The sequence below is a fragment of the Rissa tridactyla genome, chromosome 8, assembly GCF_028500815.1.
Source record: "Rissa tridactyla isolate bRisTri1 chromosome 8, bRisTri1.patW.cur.20221130, whole genome shotgun sequence".
Classification (NCBI taxonomy): Eukaryota; Metazoa; Chordata; class Aves; order Charadriiformes; family Laridae; genus Rissa; species Rissa tridactyla.
The window spans coordinates 53,618,738-53,637,675 of record NC_071473.1 but is presented as its reverse complement, the minus strand read 5'-3'; the positions used below and the strand labels follow the sequence as shown (position 1 = coordinate 53,637,675).

At 40.6% G+C, this 18,938-nt stretch overlaps 2 protein-coding genes across 6 annotated transcripts in view; both read right to left on the bottom strand.

Annotated features, from left to right (window-relative positions):
* Positions 1 to 492: 492 nt before the first annotated feature.
* Positions 493 to 11,719, bottom strand: LEPROT (leptin receptor overlapping transcript). Of its 4 annotated transcripts, none has more exons than XM_054212305.1 (6): positions 11,617 to 11,699; positions 11,314 to 11,389; positions 10,315 to 10,501; positions 8,941 to 9,075; positions 5,117 to 5,147; positions 493 to 2,024 (listed from the first exon to the last, which is right to left on the bottom strand). In XM_054212305.1, the coding sequence occupies exons 1-4, from the start codon at positions 11,630 to 11,632 to the stop codon at positions 8,959 to 8,961; spliced, it is 396 nt and encodes a 131-aa protein (XP_054068280.1). In that variant the 5' UTR covers positions 11,633 to 11,699; the 3' UTR covers positions 493 to 2,024; positions 5,117 to 5,147; positions 8,941 to 8,958. The 4 variants fall into 4 exon arrangements, with proteins under 4 accessions (XP_054068280.1, XP_054068279.1, XP_054068278.1 ...); XM_054212304.1 differs by lacking the exon at positions 493 to 2,024 and adding an exon at positions 2,035 to 4,557; XM_054212303.1 differs by lacking the exons at positions 493 to 2,024; positions 5,117 to 5,147 and adding an exon at positions 5,725 to 7,091.
* A 2,487-nt stretch (positions 11,720 to 14,206) lies between these two features.
* Positions 14,207 to 18,938, bottom strand: part of DNAJC6 (DnaJ heat shock protein family (Hsp40) member C6) — a 52,524-nt gene continuing 47,792 nt past the window's right edge. For both annotated transcript variants that reach the window (XM_054213055.1, XM_054213054.1), the window contains 2 exons: positions 17,358 to 17,534; positions 14,207 to 16,448 (listed from right to left, as the gene is read on the bottom strand). In XM_054213055.1, coding sequence (XP_054069030.1) covers positions 16,347 to 16,448; positions 17,358 to 17,534 — 279 coding nt within the window. In that variant the 3' untranslated portion in view covers positions 14,207 to 16,346. The remainder of the gene's footprint in view (positions 16,449 to 17,357; positions 17,535 to 18,938) is intronic.

The window sequence follows — 18,938 nt, the reverse complement described above, 5'->3', positions numbered from 1 at the left end:
CAATAAAAACGGGCACTTAAACGTCAGACAAACAGATGGAAGAATGATGGTTTTACCCTTTGATTTACGTACACACAGCCTCTTACAAAGAATCAGGAAGTTCAGGAGCTATTTGTAAATGATCCACCAAAATTGACTTTATGTTTATTTCTGTCTATCAGTATAATTATTCTTGTCACTAAAGAAAAAGGAGTATGCACAGACATCAGTGCTGTCATCAACTATGACTTTCATCACTTGTCAGAAGCATTCACTGTAAACAGAAGATGAAACTAAAATTAATTGGGCCATTTTCCATACCAAATCAGAGGTATATATTTTAAAAATACCTTACAGCCCACAAAGTTTGAGAAACCATTTTTGAACAAGCTTCACACAGTGGAAGACAATAAATCATAACCACTGCCGGAGCATATTCTTTTAAGAATTATAAAACAGACATTAGGTTTTTATATTTAATAAAAATTCTTCCATTTGTACAGAGCTTAGGACATGAGTAAGAGTTTATATTTAAAACAGAACATTAAAAAACATCCAAATATGCCAAATCAGAGCTAGTGAAAAAGTTTATCTTTTAAAACTCTTTTAAAAATTATTAATAAAGCCTTTAAGGTTTAGTACAAGGAATTTCCTGTATTTCTCCCCACTAAAGACAGGTAGTAAATTACAGCCCAATTACAATCATCTGTGACTTTTAAAAAAAAAAAAATCAGAAATATCACCATTGCATCTTAAGAAAAACTGTAGACTTTAACCTGCCTGTAGGTACCACTGTAGCATCACAGCTCCTGATGGTCTCACGTGGAGCTGCCCCCTGAGGAACCGCTCCCTTTTCATTTGCGCTGCACACCATCACATTTTGCCTTCTCAAAAGCCACCACAGGTGACATTAATCTACTTCAGCTACAGTCTTTCTTTTAAGTTGAATGGGAATATTTCCACTGAAATTACATTGGACTATGGAGGCACCAAACTCTGTACTGCTAACTAAGGGAATGGAAAATTCAGGCCTAACCTGACAGCCAGTGATTTCAACAGGAGCTGAATCAAGCCCTGAGAAGAGCAGGAGTGACTTATTCATGCTGGGATCCTCTCACTTGTTAATCATCAATCTATCACCATCATTTAGTCCAATTCAATCCCCAGACAATTCTCTGACTTGCAAGAGAAAAGTTCTTCCATAAGATATTTTTTTTTGTCTTTCAGGTGACTTACTGCAGGGAAAGCAGATTTTTCTTTTTAATGCACACACTACAGTTTTATTTTTCAGTCAGATATTTTGTTCCCTGTTCAAATCTGAGTTTTGTCATAGTGAAAGAGTGGACTCTTTCCTCATCCTGGAGTCATTATGCACAGTATTCTATGTTTTAGAAAGAAATTATACCTACAAAAGTCTGCATGGGAGTATATATAAACGAGTATGTATGTACTTATCTTTCTGTTAAAAAAAAGTTTTAAGTAATTAGAAATGGGAAGTCAGACCCTTCAATGCACATCCAGAACCAATTAGTATTTTATGACATCGTTCTTTCTAAATTGTCACTTGCCTGCCCGTCTTTCCATCTTGTTCATACTATCCATAAACCACTGTTTGTTAAGTTGTTTTGAACGTGTGACTTGCTTTTGGCTCAGCTTCTTGTGACACCCGGAGCTGACAATAGCTGAGTCCCATCAGGGCAGGGAAGCAAGGACTGGTTGCAATTACTGACTGTGGGAGTTTAACATTCACTCTCTCATTCCGGAGAACCTGGAGCTGCCAGCAGTTGGGTGAGGGCTGGTTTGGGTTGGTTTTTAATGGAACTGTAGCTAAAGGCACACATGAGCAGGGAGGGGATGTCCTAGGTGGCCAGGGTTAGGTAAGGGACCTTCTGAGCAAGCCAAGAGTTAGGATGAGAGCTGGAGCCAGGACAGAGCTGCAGCTCAACGCCTACTTGGAGCTGGGATCTTCTGTGCTCTCCTTGCAGGGCTGGGGGAAAAGGACTAACGCAAGGTGAAGAAACCAGAGTAACAATGGTGTGCAACCACTGCAAAAGAGGAGAGGGACAAAGAGACACCTCCATCAATCGTTAGGTGTCTAAAAGGGTTTGAATAATCTGAATCCTAACTGAGGATATTTGCTGAATCCTAATTAAATTTACACATTGCTCACTTATGAGACAACCAGAAAGACATTGCATTTTGAAATTGTTTCTAATGAGGATCTGTCTAGCCATTAAAAGATCATTGGAAACTAATATATTTTCTGCTGTAGATTTTAAACAAACAGCAAAATATTTGTTAAGAATGCAATCTTCTTGGAAGGAAGGAAGAGAAGAAATAGCATGCTCTGGACTGCGTAAAGTATGTTATTTTGTATTATCTGATTCAAAAGCTAAAACTTACTTAGCTTACTTAGCAGAATATTTATGAGAAATATTCTACATTTCTTAATATTTTAAAATTAAACTAAGAGCAGTTCTCTTTCAAGACTTATAGGGGAAATTGTTTTATCATCATGGAGTTGTTTAAAACATCCTAATGTCTCATGGCAGTCATTAGCATTTATTTAGTTAGAAAAAAAGAAACAGAATATCAAAGAAAGATTGGCCATGCAGGGTGACGCTGAGCCATGTTACTAGAAACAAGCACAAGCTGTTAAATCCTCTCCTGGAATAAAGTGCCCTCTGTTAAAATCCAGGCATATGGATCTTTGTAGCCAACATCCCCCCCATATCCTGTGTAGTGATGCCAGAAGAAACAGACACTCGGAGAAGATGGGCAGTCTGTTCTACAGAAGTGACTCATAAACACGCTCACAGATTGCCCTCAGACATGAAGGGATTCAACATCTAACGGGATTAGGCCTCCTTCATCCCTCCTTCCCCGCCCCACTGACCCCAACAGCAAAGTCCCACCAGCTTCAAAAGGGGAGGGCTTGATCAGTAGCCAGTAAACTACAACTATTGCAGCTTTTGTTTCTATGTTGTGTAAAGGCTTTTTTTTTTTTTAAGACAGAAGACTGGTAACAAAGCCTCCTATTATATTATGAAATACCCGTCTTAGGCAGGAATTAAATGAATAACAAAATCACAAGCCCAGATCAAACAGTCACAACAAAGGGTAAGCAAAACATATAAATGTCATGATGAATCCTCTTATTCCAAGCATATGCTTTGTAAAGCACGATAAATACTGTTTAACTTCTCCCCAGATCCTCAAGCAAACAAAAACATCCAAGCAGCATCTGTCATTTATTCATATTGACCAAGAAAATGAAAGTAACTTAGCCAGTATGATGGAAAATGAAGCTCAAAGCAGGTGATAAAAACAAAATTCACAGCCATCGGTAGCCCTACCTGACCTCCTGGACCTACTAGGAGACATCAACATCCCTTTTTGCCTCCAGCTCTGTTTGAGCCTCAGCACTCTATTCTCCACTTGAGGGTTTCAAATGAACTACATACAACTTGCACTTGAATGCAATTTTGGTCATCTTTTATGTGCATGTTTGTTTTGGTGTTTTTTTTAAACTCCACAAAAGTGAGCAGTTAATTTTACAAGCATTCCCCGGGAAAACATGCGATTAAAAATGCAGTATAACACAGGCAACTTCCACCACTGAATGCCAGTTCAGCTGCTAGCAAGCAAAGCTAACAAAGAAAATATCAGGGTTTCAGATCACACCACCTGTGAGGACTGCTGTAACTACATACTTTAAATTCTTCATTTTGATAGGCAACAATGTTATAAGCATGTTTCACAGGAATAAGTCTTCCTTACATGCAAAGACTCCAAAGCAAGACTGCATCACAAGCAGTTTTGCACAATTATGTTCATTATACATAAATGACTTTAATAAACAAAGCCATAGGTTTAGTCTCACTTTGAAAACAATCTCCCCCCCCCCCCATCATCTAAGTTTCTTCGGGGGGGAAATAGCCTGTTTTTATAATCCCTGAGCTCTCCCCAGCAATATCTGCCTCATAGACGGCCGTAAGGACCTCAAAGTGTTGAGGGCCAGCAGGAAGCAAGCCATCTGCACAGGCAGGTGAGGGATGATCACCCTCACAGGAGAGGAAGCAGGGAACAATCAACCAGTTCATTTAAAATGAGCCATTAGAAAGAAGCAGCACGCAGAATATTTGTTAAAATCTAGAGCCAGTCTATGGGAAGCAGTAATTCCAAAAAAATAGCGAAGTACCTCCAGCTGAAGTGCTAGTCATGAGGCATAAACAACTGTAACCAATTTTTGAAAATAGCAGAGACACAGCTGAAATAAACCTCAACATAAAGAGCAAAAGCAAAACAATAAAACAAGGGATAAATAAAGGAACAGAAGATTGGAGAAAACATTTCTCTGAGAGTGTCCAGCTGATCTTTAAAGTTTAATCACAATTTACCAGTCAACACTTCCTTACATGTTTTATCAAGCGACACTTTCTTGTAAAGCCCTCTAGTACATACTGGTCATGTATTTGCAGGGATCACTTAAACAAATCAATTAGTTGTTAGTACCCGGTGTGCATCCAGCTTAATGAAATAGTCTTTTCATCCATTATCATAGATGAGAAACAATCCCTGCAGAGTAAACAACGCAGTATCTTAAAAGTCATGCTGTGTTAACAACTGAGATCAGGGTTAGAGAGATCATTTTAGAGCTTTACATAATTCAGTTTAACTATAAAAATCTACATGTGGCTTACTAGGACAAGTTTGTTTGGTTAACTCCCAGGTATTAATAAGCTTACGTTCATTTTATGGGATTAAAGTCTGTTTCAAGTTTTTAGAAAGTTACCCAAGGTCATAACTAGTTAGGAAGGTTACCGGCTTTCTTAAAGGACTGCACAGACTACAAAACCAGTGCAAGACTCCTGCGCGTATTTAATTTTTTTCCTCCAGCTAAGTATAAGTTGACAGGGACCAGCTCTTCCATTTTATAAATAACAGTTATAACATACAGATAACATTAGCAAACCAGAACCAGGTTAAATAAGGGAGCTGAGGAACCAAGCCTAAAGCTACTCTATTTGCAAGGCATGAGCTGGGATGGGCAGCACAGAACAGCAATCCCAAACATACTTTTTGCAAAACAAGGCAAAGGCAGCAGTTAACTGATTGAAAGCGCAAGTATACTCACCTTCTCCAAAGCTCAGATGCTCACATCATTGCTGTAAACAGAAAGCATCAGCTATTCAGGACCCAGACGCTACAGCTGCCTTCTCCTGATGGTGGGTGCTTTCACAAATTGATTAAAATAACTGAGCAGATTTCATTTTCACAAGCACTGGTGGGATCAAAGTCACCCACTTAATATATTCACCAACTTAACTACCAGAGTCCTGACCTAGAAAAGAAAGAGCTTTGATGCCCTCTGCATCCCTGCCCATCAGTGCTGACAGAGCAGATGTATCTTACTCTAAACTCTTTTGAAGCAAGGAAAGTGGAAGAGGTGAAGTACTACCTTACATACCATTTTTTTTAATGCCTTTAAAAAACTCACAGATTTACCATGTACATAAGAGATACGTGATGATAATTTACCCACATATTTGAACACGGCCTCTACAATTCATTCTTCTAATGCATGCCATAACAGCAATTCCACATATTGCAATTGGATCATGGCTTCTGAAATATGTTCATTGTATTATTGATACCATTACGAAAGCACCACTGAATATGTTTTATCTTTCCTCTCACATAAAAGTCTATTGTTGCCTCTTGAAATTTAAGACAGACAAATACTTAAGCATCAGATATGTTTATTAGACAATTCAAAAAGTCAGTTGTATTAGACTATTCAGAAAGAAAAATTGAGTATGTTTTAATTTCCGTGTATTAATACTTCATCACCTCAAGAACCTGGCAATCACAGAAAATAAAAATAGTGTTTACAAAAGTTACAAAAGCTGCACTGCATTCCGAATTACAGAAAACATGATTAGTTGACAAGGAAGCTTTATAAAAATGCAGTAACAGATTTTCACCTGATTATGAAACATAGTGATATTGCCATGTATATGCATTCACAAAATCAGCACAGTATCGAAACTAAGGCACTTTGGATACATAGTATTCACTTCCATATAGGAAAACAATTTCAGAGAAACCACAGTAAATTACAACTGGTAGATGGTGACAGTATGCCCAGTACTGGCCATCAAAGCACCAGGTTTGTGTGAATGAGTGAAGCTCTTGATAAAAAAAGCACTGAATTTTTTAATTTTTTTTTTTTTTTACCCTGACTATTTGATATCAAAGACTCCTTCAAGCAAATTTACTTTTAAAGAGGTCAAGGAAGATTTCCGTTATTTAAATGCTGTTAAACACAATTTTTAAAGTTAAACATTTTAAAATAAAAGCCCATGGTGAAAACTGCATGAAGTTCACGTTAAGGATTACTGCATGTTGCCGCTTTAAAAGAAGGAAACAAAAAAAAATGCATTGACTTTCTCCATTCAACATTTACCTGCCATTTCATGAGGTACCCACCAACCACAGTAATATCAAAGGAAATGCAGCACGACAGATTAATCTGTCAAAGCAGCAACCTCTCTTCAAGACTGTACTTTCTAGTCCTCCTTCTCATTTTAGATTGTCCTATGTTTACTGCCTGTATCCCAATCTGCCACAAGCACGTTATTTACCAATAGATCTAGAACAGATTCTACAAATAATGATTCTCTAATTTAAAGAAAAATTAATTTCAGTTTTTCACACGCCAGTGTCTTGAAAGCAAAATTTCATCAGTATTTGAGTAGTTTTGTAGACTTCTATTGCAGCCTTCGGCACACATATTCTAAGGAGTAAAAATACTCAAGAACCCAACCCTGCAAGCACACGAGTACTTTAGCAGGAATTAAATAGACTTGTTAGCAATGACTTTAGGCATTTACAGGATCAGGCACTTAAGTTGTATGTTACTGTTGCTGTTTTACTTCACCAATTTGAATGAAAAATGCCATGGTATAGGAAAAAAAGCAACTTCTTCAAAAATCAAAGCAAGACTTATACATGGAAACTATGATTACTCTAAACAACCTGGCTCATAATTACACCAAATAATTTCCACGGTAGTCCTTTACAAATCAGTAGACTCCAACAGCTTTCACCTAAAGTCAGGAAGGAGACACCGTAAGAAAACTTGTTTAAGCACAGCATCTTTACAAGTATATTCCTGCTATGTCCTTGAGGAAGCATTAACATCCAGAAAAAAACTATCATTTAACTTTAATTCTTCTTTTACAAGAATGCCAGCCTAGACACACTTCAGTATAAAATACAGCTAACTCAGCATTCCTCAGCACTGAACTGTTCACTTTACACACATCTGAAGTTTAAATTTAAATTTAATTAACCTTTCTGAAACATGATATTCCATTCCTAAGTGATATGACATTACTTGGACCACAGAATGATTTCCATACCCTTCTTCTAGGGCACTGAGAACGAACAAAAGACCCAGTATTGGAGCGCTCATGTAACATTCATTAATTTGTGAACCTTTGCTCTGCACAGCAATCCGCAGGACACCATTTTTGCAGTACACGAGTATTGAGAGAGTTTGGAGAGGAACATAAGTAGTTCCATACAACTGAGGGGGCAAAAAACACTGCATTGGTGAAGCTGCCACATCTTGTAGGGTGGATTCTATTACGTCCTTATACAATGTCCCTCATAGCTATACAGGGTTATAGCAGTCAGCTGTCACCTAACTCACACAACTATAAAATACTCATTTGCAATCTGCTAGTCTAAAGAACTTGCAGTAGTAAAACGTATCCTATGCAGGAATTCAGCTTTTTACTTCACAGATCAGAAACCTCTGTTATGTCCATTTTTCTATGAAAGAATAATCTAAGGTGTCTCCTCCTTCACCTCTTTGCAGATTACTGAGATGTCATCTAGAGTTAGGGTTGTTTACAAAACTACACACCTCCACAATTTGCAGGATTCAACAAGTTAAAACAATAATAAAGTTTCCTTTTATAATTGTGATTATGTGAATGTTTACTAGGATAATGCCATTTAAAAATATAAGTGTTTTAATATAACAATCTCTTCTTACAGATAAAAAAATAGTAGTTGAATAAGTATGTTTTAAAAGCAATGAGAATTGAGGAGGTAAGAAGTTCTACCCAGCAGAACACTCACTTCTTTGCAATTCAGGCATTTCACACATTAGAGTAGAGCTGTATCCTACATTGTGATTGTAAGTGTCCTGAGTGTAGTTTCTTCTTTTGTTTCTTCATAAGAAATGTAATGTCAGCTCTAAGCATTAAAGAGGCATTAAAGTATATTATTTCCAAAACATATCCACAGTTGTTAAGTTGAACAGGGACAAAGCCTGAGTATCTTGAGGGGGGAGAGGAATTAGTTTTTAAATGAACGTCATAAGCAGAAGGATTTTTAACCATGGTTATTTTCTTCTTCTTTCATTAGGTAGTAAAAGAGTTGGCATAACCCACGTTTGTTTTTATGTTATCAAGAAAATACACTAAAATTACAATTATTCAAATGAAAAGCAGACAGATCAATCAAGTTGAACAATACCAAGTAGGATAACCTTTATATTGACCCCTTTTGACTACATGCTTAAAAAAAGCCAACAGGCATGCTGACCAATATCACATGTATCAATGATGCTACTGTGATTAAAACGAAAGTTAATGCATATCTAGTGAAAAAATGAGTAAAACAGCTTATGTTTTGTAAACTTATTTGTGGACAAATTTGCAAGAGTGATTCCAGCTTTTACTGAACACGTTAAGATGGCTGTCACAAGGGCCTTTTCCCTTTGGCTGAAATGCATTTTTAAAAAGCAAGTTATGATCTGATAATGTAAAACTACATGCATATGCACATACATACATCTCAGCGGGCACACACACATATGTTATAATATATACACATATACACACACAGAGTATACATATAGTGACACATGCTGTAAAATATTACCAGCTTCAGAGCGATGTCCTACCACTGCTCCCAGCTAAAGTCATCTCCTCTACCAAACACAAGAAAAAAGCCTAAAATAGTAAGGAAAATGACTGCATTGCCAGCCAGCACCAGACCACAGGCTCCCCATTTGATCTGAAAGGCAAGGAAATGAAACAATCAAAGCAGTTCTTATAAGACAGGTTCAGGCCAGTTATTTATATGCATTAGATAAACTAAACTAAATACTACAGAAAGGTGCTAAAAGCGTAAAGAAAAAAGACAAACAATAAATAATTCCATTTATGTGACTAATTATTCAATTAGCAACGACTCCTATTACTACTACAGCACTTCAACAGATAGGCTAATGCTATGTTTTAGAACAAAATAATTTACCTTGCCATACAAATCAGTAAAACATACCTAAGTCATAGAAAAAATCTGGTGAAACTAGCGCTCACCTTTAATTGCTATGCAACAAAATAAAAGGTCGTCTTTCAAATAAATGCCAGTAACAAGCATGGAAAACGGTACGTGGTCTTAAAAGTAAACAGCTTGCTTCAACGATCTGCTCGACTAAGTTTACTGAAATAAGTGACAAGTAAGATATAGCTATGAATTGGAGTTCCCCCTCGCGGCCACTTCTGGTTCTGCCTACTGTGAGGTCCACAACTGCAAAAGTAAACTGCAGGGTCAGGGAAATTGCGCATTACAAAAAAATTAAAACTGAGCACACAAGTTTTAAGCAAAACTGAAAGACTGAAGGGGAAAAACTATGCAACACACAAAAACATCGTCGGGTAGTTCGGGAGACAGGACAAAAGAATTCTTTGCCTTGCAAACGAATGTGACAAAATCTCACCACAGAAGAGCAGTTCAGAAAGCAAAGAGAAAAGAAGCTAGCAGCATTTCCTCAGACTTTGAGGGGACAAAGCATGAGCTTGGGAAATGCTCTGAAAACCAGAAGGGTGGCTCTGGAAGTTTGGCTTTTTATCTTTTAACTGATAATCCACTCCAGTCACCGAGTTTTCAGCATCCTAAATGGCGAAAGCAGACATTCTGAGATAAAAATAAGGAAGGTGGTGCAAGGAGCGGTGCAGAAGGTGATGAGACAGAGAGGCATGAGATGAAAGAGGAGATAATATCTTGTATTGGACCAAAACAAAGCTGGAAAAAAACACCCCAGATAAAACTTTCAGTCATGCAAGTCCTTTGTTCGGGTCAAAATGCAGCACAGGCCGACAAAATTTCAGCAAAGTGATTAATTTCATCAGAATCTAGAAACATCACAATAATGAAATTAAAGACAGGATTTACAAACAGCAACAGTGCACTTAAAGATTATACTCAGTAACTGGTGGCTTACAATATAAATTAGCAAACAGAACTTACCGCTTCAACCCGAGCGAGGATTATAGGAAATCCAAAGGCAGAAACAACAATTCCAGTTGTGAAGAAATACGCCAGTTCCCTGCAGGCACTGCTGGCTGCATCACTGTCATCACTTACTCTTTTTGCAATGAAGTGGGGAATGGGGCAAATGAAGTAAAATATTAAGACAAACAGAGGCCAGTACACACTGGGGAAGGGGAAAAAAGAAAACACAAGATCGGTTCAGTTGGATGCTTCAAAAAAAAAAATCTCAGTTTAGAAAAAGTAATTGCAATAGCTGTAGTCCTACTTTATGGTTTGAAAAGTGGATTATGTGATTTAACCACAAGTTTTCACCCAAAGGGACAATCCTACCTCGCTTTCCCTGCATACTGGCACAAACACCCATACAGCCTCATGTAGCGCAGGATCCACTCTCTCACATGACTAAGCGTTAATTTATTTTACATTTGCATCAGCTTGCTGATTCAACTCACACCACTGCCTCACAAAAATGACAGTCACCACACAGGGAACAGGAAAAGCACGCAAGCAGGAAGGGAACTGAGAGCTTTCCCAAATTAGAGGGATCTTGGAGTATAAAGCCGATTTGAAGGCACACCTTTGCATGCTCATACCTCTGCGAGAGCTGTTATTAGCCTCACCCGGATTTTTAAGTGTAATAGAGATGCCAATTGGAGTCTTGTGGTTGGAGAGTTGTTTAAAGAAACAGGGAAGTAAGAGAAAGAATTGTACGAGGTTAAAAATGACTGTTTAGCAAGATGGCACCGCTTTTCCTGAGAAAGGATGGAGCTGTTTTCAGTCACTTTTTTAATGGAAATGCAAGTACTGGCTAAGGAGGTGGAATTTATTCACAACAAACTGCCATGTGTCAAGAACCAGAAAGCGGGCGACTGCTGGAAGATAACTCGAGCCACGCAGCTCAATTAAACGAGATTAACACATCAGTTAACAGATATAAAGAAGGGGAAGTTTTGGAAGCAAAGCCGGCCCGCTCACCCGTAGTACTCCAGGGCGCAGCCCAGCATGAGGAACGTCAGCCCGATGGCTCCGCTGAAGGAGAGCGCCACGAGAGCTGCAACGGCACAAGGCAAGGCGGTGAGGCGGCAGCCGCCTCCCCGGCTACCGCTCACCCCCTCCCCGCTCCCCCGCTGAGGCGACGCCGGGGGAAAGCGGAAGCGCAACCCGGTCGCTCGGCTCCCTCAAGAGGGCCCCGGCCCGCGGGCGGGAGAGCGGGCTCGGAGCTGCCGCACGGCAGCTCCGACCCCGCTCTCCCGCCCGCGGGCCGGGAGCTCTCGGTACCTTTGATACCCGCCATGTTCGGAGCTCTGAGAGACGCCGAGCTGAGGTGGCGGCGGGCGCGCGACTTCCGCCTCCCCGCCGCTTAACCCCGCCCTCTTTTCCCGCACCACGTGAGCGGCCGCCAATGAGGAGAGACTCCCGGCGGCCCCGCCCTCATTCGGTCGCCATGGTTACAGGGCAGGGCCTGGCGGCCTCCAGTCAGGCCTCGGGGCGGGTGTTTAACATATATAGCCACAAACATACATATACATCGTTATATATAATGTATACGTGTGCACATACCTGTCTATACGTGCGCACAGGCATGATTTAAATACATAAACACCGTTTTAAAGAGCCCCCGCCCATCAGTGGCAGCCAGTTTGCAGGCTGCTTCTGAAAACCCCTGTTTTCACCCCAAAAAATGGGCCCAGGCGCCTGTTTGTCTCATACAGTGCCATCTCAGCATGTGCATCAGCCACCCTTCTGCTAATCCGCACTGAGAAGGGCACGTCTTTTTTTAGAGGAGTATTTTTCAAACCTTAGATTTTTTGGGGGGGGACCCCATTTTTGTCCCAAGAATAGACTTTTTGGGGGCAATTTTGCAAAACACTTCAGATACACCTTCCCTAGGAAGATTTTCTTTAGATCTCTCCCAGCTCAGCCTATCAGCCCTTCTTGTTATTTCATATCTCGTCTAATACAGATTATTTTTTTTAATTTCATGATTAATTTTAATTACTTTAGAACTGACAGACGACAGGCCAGGATGGCCTCCTAATTAAAACAGGAGTCTTAGGTAAATAAATGCTCCAAGTGAAAATTTTGTTTGGTGCCATGTTTGCCATCTTGCTCTGCTCTGGGTCTCTGAAACGCAATAACACGAGAACAGCAAGTGACAAACTGCTTTCAAAATGTCTCCATTTGGGAAAACCGACAACCTGTGAATTACCACATGACATTAATGACTGCTTTAAAGAGGCAATATTGATACCGGCCTAGTATCACGTGAGCTGGTGTATGATGTTAACCTTGTGGTCTGGTCACAATTTGTGAGCAGCAACGGAGCTCAGCATTTCTGGGCTTATTTTGAGGCCCCATGAAAAGAAAATGAGATGGAGACACTTTCACTCTACGATCTCACACTGCAAAACCTTTGGCTGTCATCAACAAGCAAAAACCCCCTAGGAGTTTTAATACAAGCTTACATCTCTGACAGCAGGACCGAGCGTACCCTCAGCAAGTTTGCTGATGACACCAAGTTGTGTGGAGCAGTCAACACGCTGGAGGGAAGGGATGCCATCCAGAGGAACCTGGACAGGCTGGAGAAGTGGGCCCATACCAACATCACGAAGTCCAGCAAGGCCAAGTGCAAGGTCCTGCGTGTGGGTCAGGGCAATCCCAAGCACAAATCCAGGCTGGGTGGAGAATGGATGGAGAGCAGCCCTGAGGAGAAGGGCTTGGGGGTGTTGGTGGGTGAGAAGCTCAACACGAGTGGGCAACATGCGTTGGCAGCCCAGAAACCCCCTGCAGCCTGGGCTGCATCCCCAGCAGCGTGGGCAGCAGGGCGAGGGGGGGATTCTGCCCCTCTGCTCCGCTCTGGGAGACCCCCCTGCAGCGCTGCCTCCAGCCCTGGGGCACCAACAGCAGAAGGACACGGAGCTGTTGGAGCGGGGCCAGAGGAGGCCCCGGAGATGCTGGGAGGGCTGGAGCCTCTCTGCTGTAAGGACAGGCTGAGAGAGTTGGTGTTGTCCAGCATGGAGAAGAGAAGGCTTCAGGGAGACCTTTAGGTACTCGAAGGGTCTATAAGGTGGCCTACAAAAAAAGATGGGGAGGGACTTTTTTTTTACAAGAGCATATAGCGATAGAACACTTTAAACTGAAAGAGGGGAGACTGAGATGAGATGTGAGGCAAAAATTCTTTTCTGTGAGGGTGGTGAGCCCTCTGGCCCAGGTTGCCCAGAGAAGCTGTGGCTGCCCCATCCCTGGAGGGGTTCAAGGCCAGGTTGGACGGGGCTTGGAGCAACCTGGGCTGCTGGGAGGTGTCCCTGCCCAGGGCAGGGGGGGTGGAACGAGATGATCTAGCCATTCTATGATCTTGGTACAGCTGCTGCTAATGTAAAGAGCTTTGTATCTCCAATACTGACTTAACTTGCTTCTACCTTTTGATTGTTTAGACAAGTTACCATCTTCTGTTTCAGCTGAAGGGCTTTTCTCTTAAGCATGAAAGGCTGCGCCTTCTCCCATTACAAGTGTTGTCTAAATGAAGCCCTTACTGTTCTTATAATCTGCTTGCAGTAATGGGAACTTGCTTTTTCATGTAGCTTGTTCACTCTTGAGGAAATAAGAGCTCTAGAAAAAAAAAAAAAAAAATAGTTGCCTCTAGAGCATGTAATTTATGGTTACCTTATGGTAACCTTATGGTCCCACCCAACCCTGCACTAGAGCAACAGAGGTGTAAGACAGCGTAGACAAAAGAAGTTTCCATTAGAATACATGGATATGTTGTTTATGCAGCATTTGCAAACACATTACTCTGAACTGTGTTTAAAGTAAGAAGGTAGAGGTTTTTTTCCCCCCACAAGCACAAAAGATACCTGAATACGTTAATTTGAGCTTTTTAATGTATATACAAATGTTTCAGACCAGTCACAATTTCATTGAGTATATACTGTATTTACAAAAATTACAGTAATTTAGTCAAACAGTAAACCTGAACATGGATAACCTCTGTCACTACCAGATATGACAAGAAAATTTTTTAGTTAACTATTTTGATATACATACGTCCTAATACTTTCATGCATCCATAAAAAGTTTAGGGATGGAAGTAATCAAAGCTTAAGTGGGGTAGGGTTTCTTTTGGTAGATAAAGTTTAATAATGGATTTGTATTTTGTGAACATACGAGTATCCAGAGTTATGTGCCATGACAAACTCAATACAAAGCTAATGTAGTTTTCATTATTAAAAAAGTACATTATAGTAATGAGATCCTTTTTATGATATAGGCATAGGTCACAATATCTACAACTGTGAATGAGAAACAATAAACCAACAAACCACAGGAACATGATTCACATTCCAGTTATCTCTTTAAATAAGACAAGCACATACTGGATCAAAACATTAATAAATAACATCCAGTTTGTTACTATTATCTCAAGGTCTTTTATATAAAAGGAGACCTATGTGTTGGTTTCACATTTTCAATTAACGGTAGTAAATAATGGACCAATACAACAAAAGGATGACTTTTATACAGAAAGCAATGTACTTTGACACACTCTCTCTGCAGTAAAGGTTTTGCCACTTGAAAATGTAAGTGCAACAACAAGTGGATTGTCTTTAAAAACCACCAGCTTTAAAGACTTGCATCAGATAGCAACCTGTTCCTTAAGCAGTAAATACAAATGATTTCCTGCCCATCTTCTGAATATACCTGCCCTTTCAGAGCTCAAATACAGATACAACATGTTGGTAAATAAACGACTAGTTTTAGTTATTCTACAAAAGGAGAATGCCAGAATTTGGGGTGAAGAGCATAACTTGCTTTTTAACTAGGAAAGATGATTCGGCTTTAGCATCAGAGATACTTCCTTGTGATATTATTGCTTTGGTCCAATATAAACTTTTAAGATAATTGATTTGCACTGTGTTTACCTCAAAAATCAGACCTGGTCCACAGATGTCTACATGACAGCTTGTACACCGTGGTCTGAAAAGGTTGCATTCTGCCAAGAGCATTTGCCAAGTGCTCTGGAGCTGATAAAGGCATAGAGGTGATACAAGTGGGCTGGAAAAAGTCTTCGGAATCCTCAGGAGGGGAAGTGTTACCTACAGACTGGGAAGTTTCTAAAACTTTGCAGCAGAGTTTTAGTTCGTTGATATTTCTTTCGCCCGATGGTTTCAAGCTATTGATGAGAACTTCATGGGAAACACAGGACATGCTCATTCTTCACTTCTACAAACATGAATTCACCCTTCCCCCCAATTCCCCATTCCCCCAGAACTGCTGTTTAACAAACAAACAAACAAACAAGGTGCTGTTTAACATCAATTACTTGTTGTTTGCTTTAAAAGACACTTGCTCCATAATGCTGAGGAATTTCTTCTGCACATTTCACTGCTGGACTGTGAGGTGAAGTACAGTATTAATGCGTAAAGCAGCAGTCAGCTGCCACACTCATCTAACCCAGGATGCAGCTTTGTCTCTACTCAGGCATACTAGACTATATGAGCAATTAAGCAGCAAATGGTGACTGTTAGAAGTGTGCCTAAACCACATCTGAGCACTTAGATTTGATAAAGTTTGATCCAAACCTAGGAAGAAAGCACATCGAAGTCTGGGCTTCACCACCAGCTATTGAACCCAACTGAAGTGTTGCCAGATCACACATCACAAAAAAAAAAAGTAGGAAATTCACCAGCTACACCGTGTTGGAGACAGAACAATTCCACCTTTTCCCAGAGTGTGTTCTCTCTCACCCCACTTGAATCCAAAGAATATAAAAGTTACAAGAAACTGTAACCCCATGGCTCTCATTTGGCAAGCCAAGTGGCTAGAGTTCCTCTGAGCTCAGGATTCTTGATACAAGTATAAGGAAACCTTTTCTTGTTCGTGATGATTATTAAGCTCTTAGTTTTCTGGAACTTCTGAATTTCCAGCCAGAGTTTGGTTGATCTGTGACATTTGTGACAAGAGACTATATTAGCACTAGCACAGGTCTGTAGTGGAGACTGAGAAAGTACCTAATACAAGGGTTTTTGTCCTTGGTTTTCAAATTCTGACCAGGCATCATTTAGCTCCATAAATATCATCTTTGCATATTGTTCATATGGCTGCCCAGTAGCCTGGAATAAAAACAGAAAGAGGGATATCACATCTACCAAATCAGACTACAAAAAGAGTGACATTTGAGCAGCTAGATTCTCAAGCAGTTGTCATTCACTTTCCACAAATGCTTTTCCCTTATTCTTTGACAAGAATAAGCTACTGTTGAGGGCTGCTTACCTTGCTTACAGGTAAAGAATTTCTTGTCTCTAACTCCTCTGCTTCTCAGGCTGCTAACTACCCAAGTGTGATAAAGCACTGCAGTCCCATGGGCAAAAAGTTCTAACCTAGGCTTTGCAAGAGGCATTTTACCTGCACTGAACGGAAAAAAGTCTGCCACCTAACACAGTTCCTCAACAAAAGCAGCATTCCCTCAAGCCTCTGGGCAGCCCACATTTTCTCAAGCCCTGCCCACTGCCCCAAAAAGCCTCAGGGCCTCCATTTCCTTAAAAGTGGAGGCCCCATCACCATCAGGTTTCCCAGATGGCATCATTGCACTCTGGTTGGCAAGTGTAAGCAGAAAGACCACAAGCCACAAGTTGGATATTCAGATAAAAATCAAACATCTGAAAATGAAAGAATCAGGTTAAGACCCTTGTCCTTTCATATGCCTTTACCACACCCTCGACTCCTTTAGCAGGCACAATATTCTGGATTGTTGTTCACCACCAGTATGGCTTAGAGTCAGAGCAAGGGTGACAAAAGCTGAAGACCTGAATCTCTCTTGCTTGGAGCAGCGTGTACCAAGCACAGTCTTGGGGCTGGGAGTGGTTAGAGTTCTTTCTCACCTTTCAGAAACTGGCAAAATCTCAAACTACCACTTTTCTACAAAGCTGTTTGCACCAATAAATTAAGCAACTGCATGTAACACGTGATAATTAAGAAAACAGTGACAGTGCCTCAACGATTTGAAACTAGGAAAACCTTACCTTGTCAGGATGAACGACAAGTACTGCCCGCCGGTAGACCTTCTTCACTTGCTCTGGTGTGACAAGATCTGCCATACTAACAGGTTTCCACTTGGTCTCCCCTGCCCATAAGACTGTATGCATTGTGGACAGCAGGGCTCTTATATTTCTCTCCTTCCCTTCAATCCACTCCAGGACCTGGAGAGAATAATGCGAATCTCAACTTATGCCTTTACATTAGATATTCCAGTAGGAAAAAGTTTCTTCATTTGAATATCAATGACTCCAAGGAGCATCTTACGTTTCTTTACAAGCTTTAGAAAACCTTCGGAAGATATTTCCCAGTCTCTTCTTTGCCTGTAATTTTTATACTACTGCTTGAAAGTTAAGCTCGAGCAACATCCCTGCTAAAATTACCAAGTCGGTAATGCTTATGAACAGTCATTAGATGGAATAGCCAAAAGATAAATGAAATGTTTAACTGCATGGCTCTTTAGCAAGCTTAATGTCATGCCTAAAATAAGCTCAACTGGAACTTTGCTGTGGATGTCTCTTTTGTGCATGTCTAGAGTTACGTCTTCTGAATGTTGGCTTCAATACAAATCCTTTTAAACTCTGAAGTCAGAAGCCTCAGTTCTCTCCATACGTCTACTTACTACCTGCAATCTAGTAGTCAAAGAAAGCAATAAGCAGCCCACTTTCCTAGATGTCATCCCCCTTAGTGGTTGCCATCCCAGTCGACAGCTGGGGAAGGGGCAGAGGAAAGGGAAGTAAACATGAAAACCAAAGCATAAATAGGTTTAACTGTTCCAGGCTGAAGAAGTCACTCAATGAAATTAAATGCATTGGAGCAAAGGGAATTGTATTGGGAAGGGAGAATCAGCTGGGTGCTTTGGGGTGGGGGAGAAATATTGTACATATTAAGTGGTACCACGTGGATTGCTGAGTTGTATGGCTTATGAATTGGGAAAAGTCTTGCCCACTTCATGGCCCGACAGGTGTCCAGCTTGGTTACAAGCAGCTGACATTCGTGTCCAACGTGGTTGCTGGCACACACTTTCCAAAGGTTAAAACCTTTCCACAAGATTAAAAAAAAAAATTCACTTATTTTATTCTCTAGAAGTTTGCTTGGCTTTTGCTTGGGCTTTTCCTCTCAGCTCTGTATCCTTCTGTAATTGTAATTTGTGGCTTCATATTTCAAATGTAGAGTGGGACAGACTGAATTTCCTTCCCTTCATAATAGACCTGTAGTTCGTCAATTTATTGAGGGGAGATGAGAGAATTCCACAGCAGGCAAGATTAATGAGACAGAGGATTACTTCAATTAGCTGTGCCTGCTAATCAGGACTGGAGTGATGTAGGAGACCAGTAGCCCTGACAGTAACACTGAGCAAGCTGCTGTCATTTGCCACAGTCTGGTTTAGGACAGAAAAGTAATGTTGGAGTTTTAAATCTCTTCCAGCAGATGTTCACATCTCCAGGGAAGGCATGAGAATTTATTATATGATCAGACAGCAGGAAGTTCTCACTTTCTGTCCCAAGGCAATCTCATAATGAGGAGAGCGTCCCTCATTTCACCAAAACCTGGGTTTGGCAGAAGGA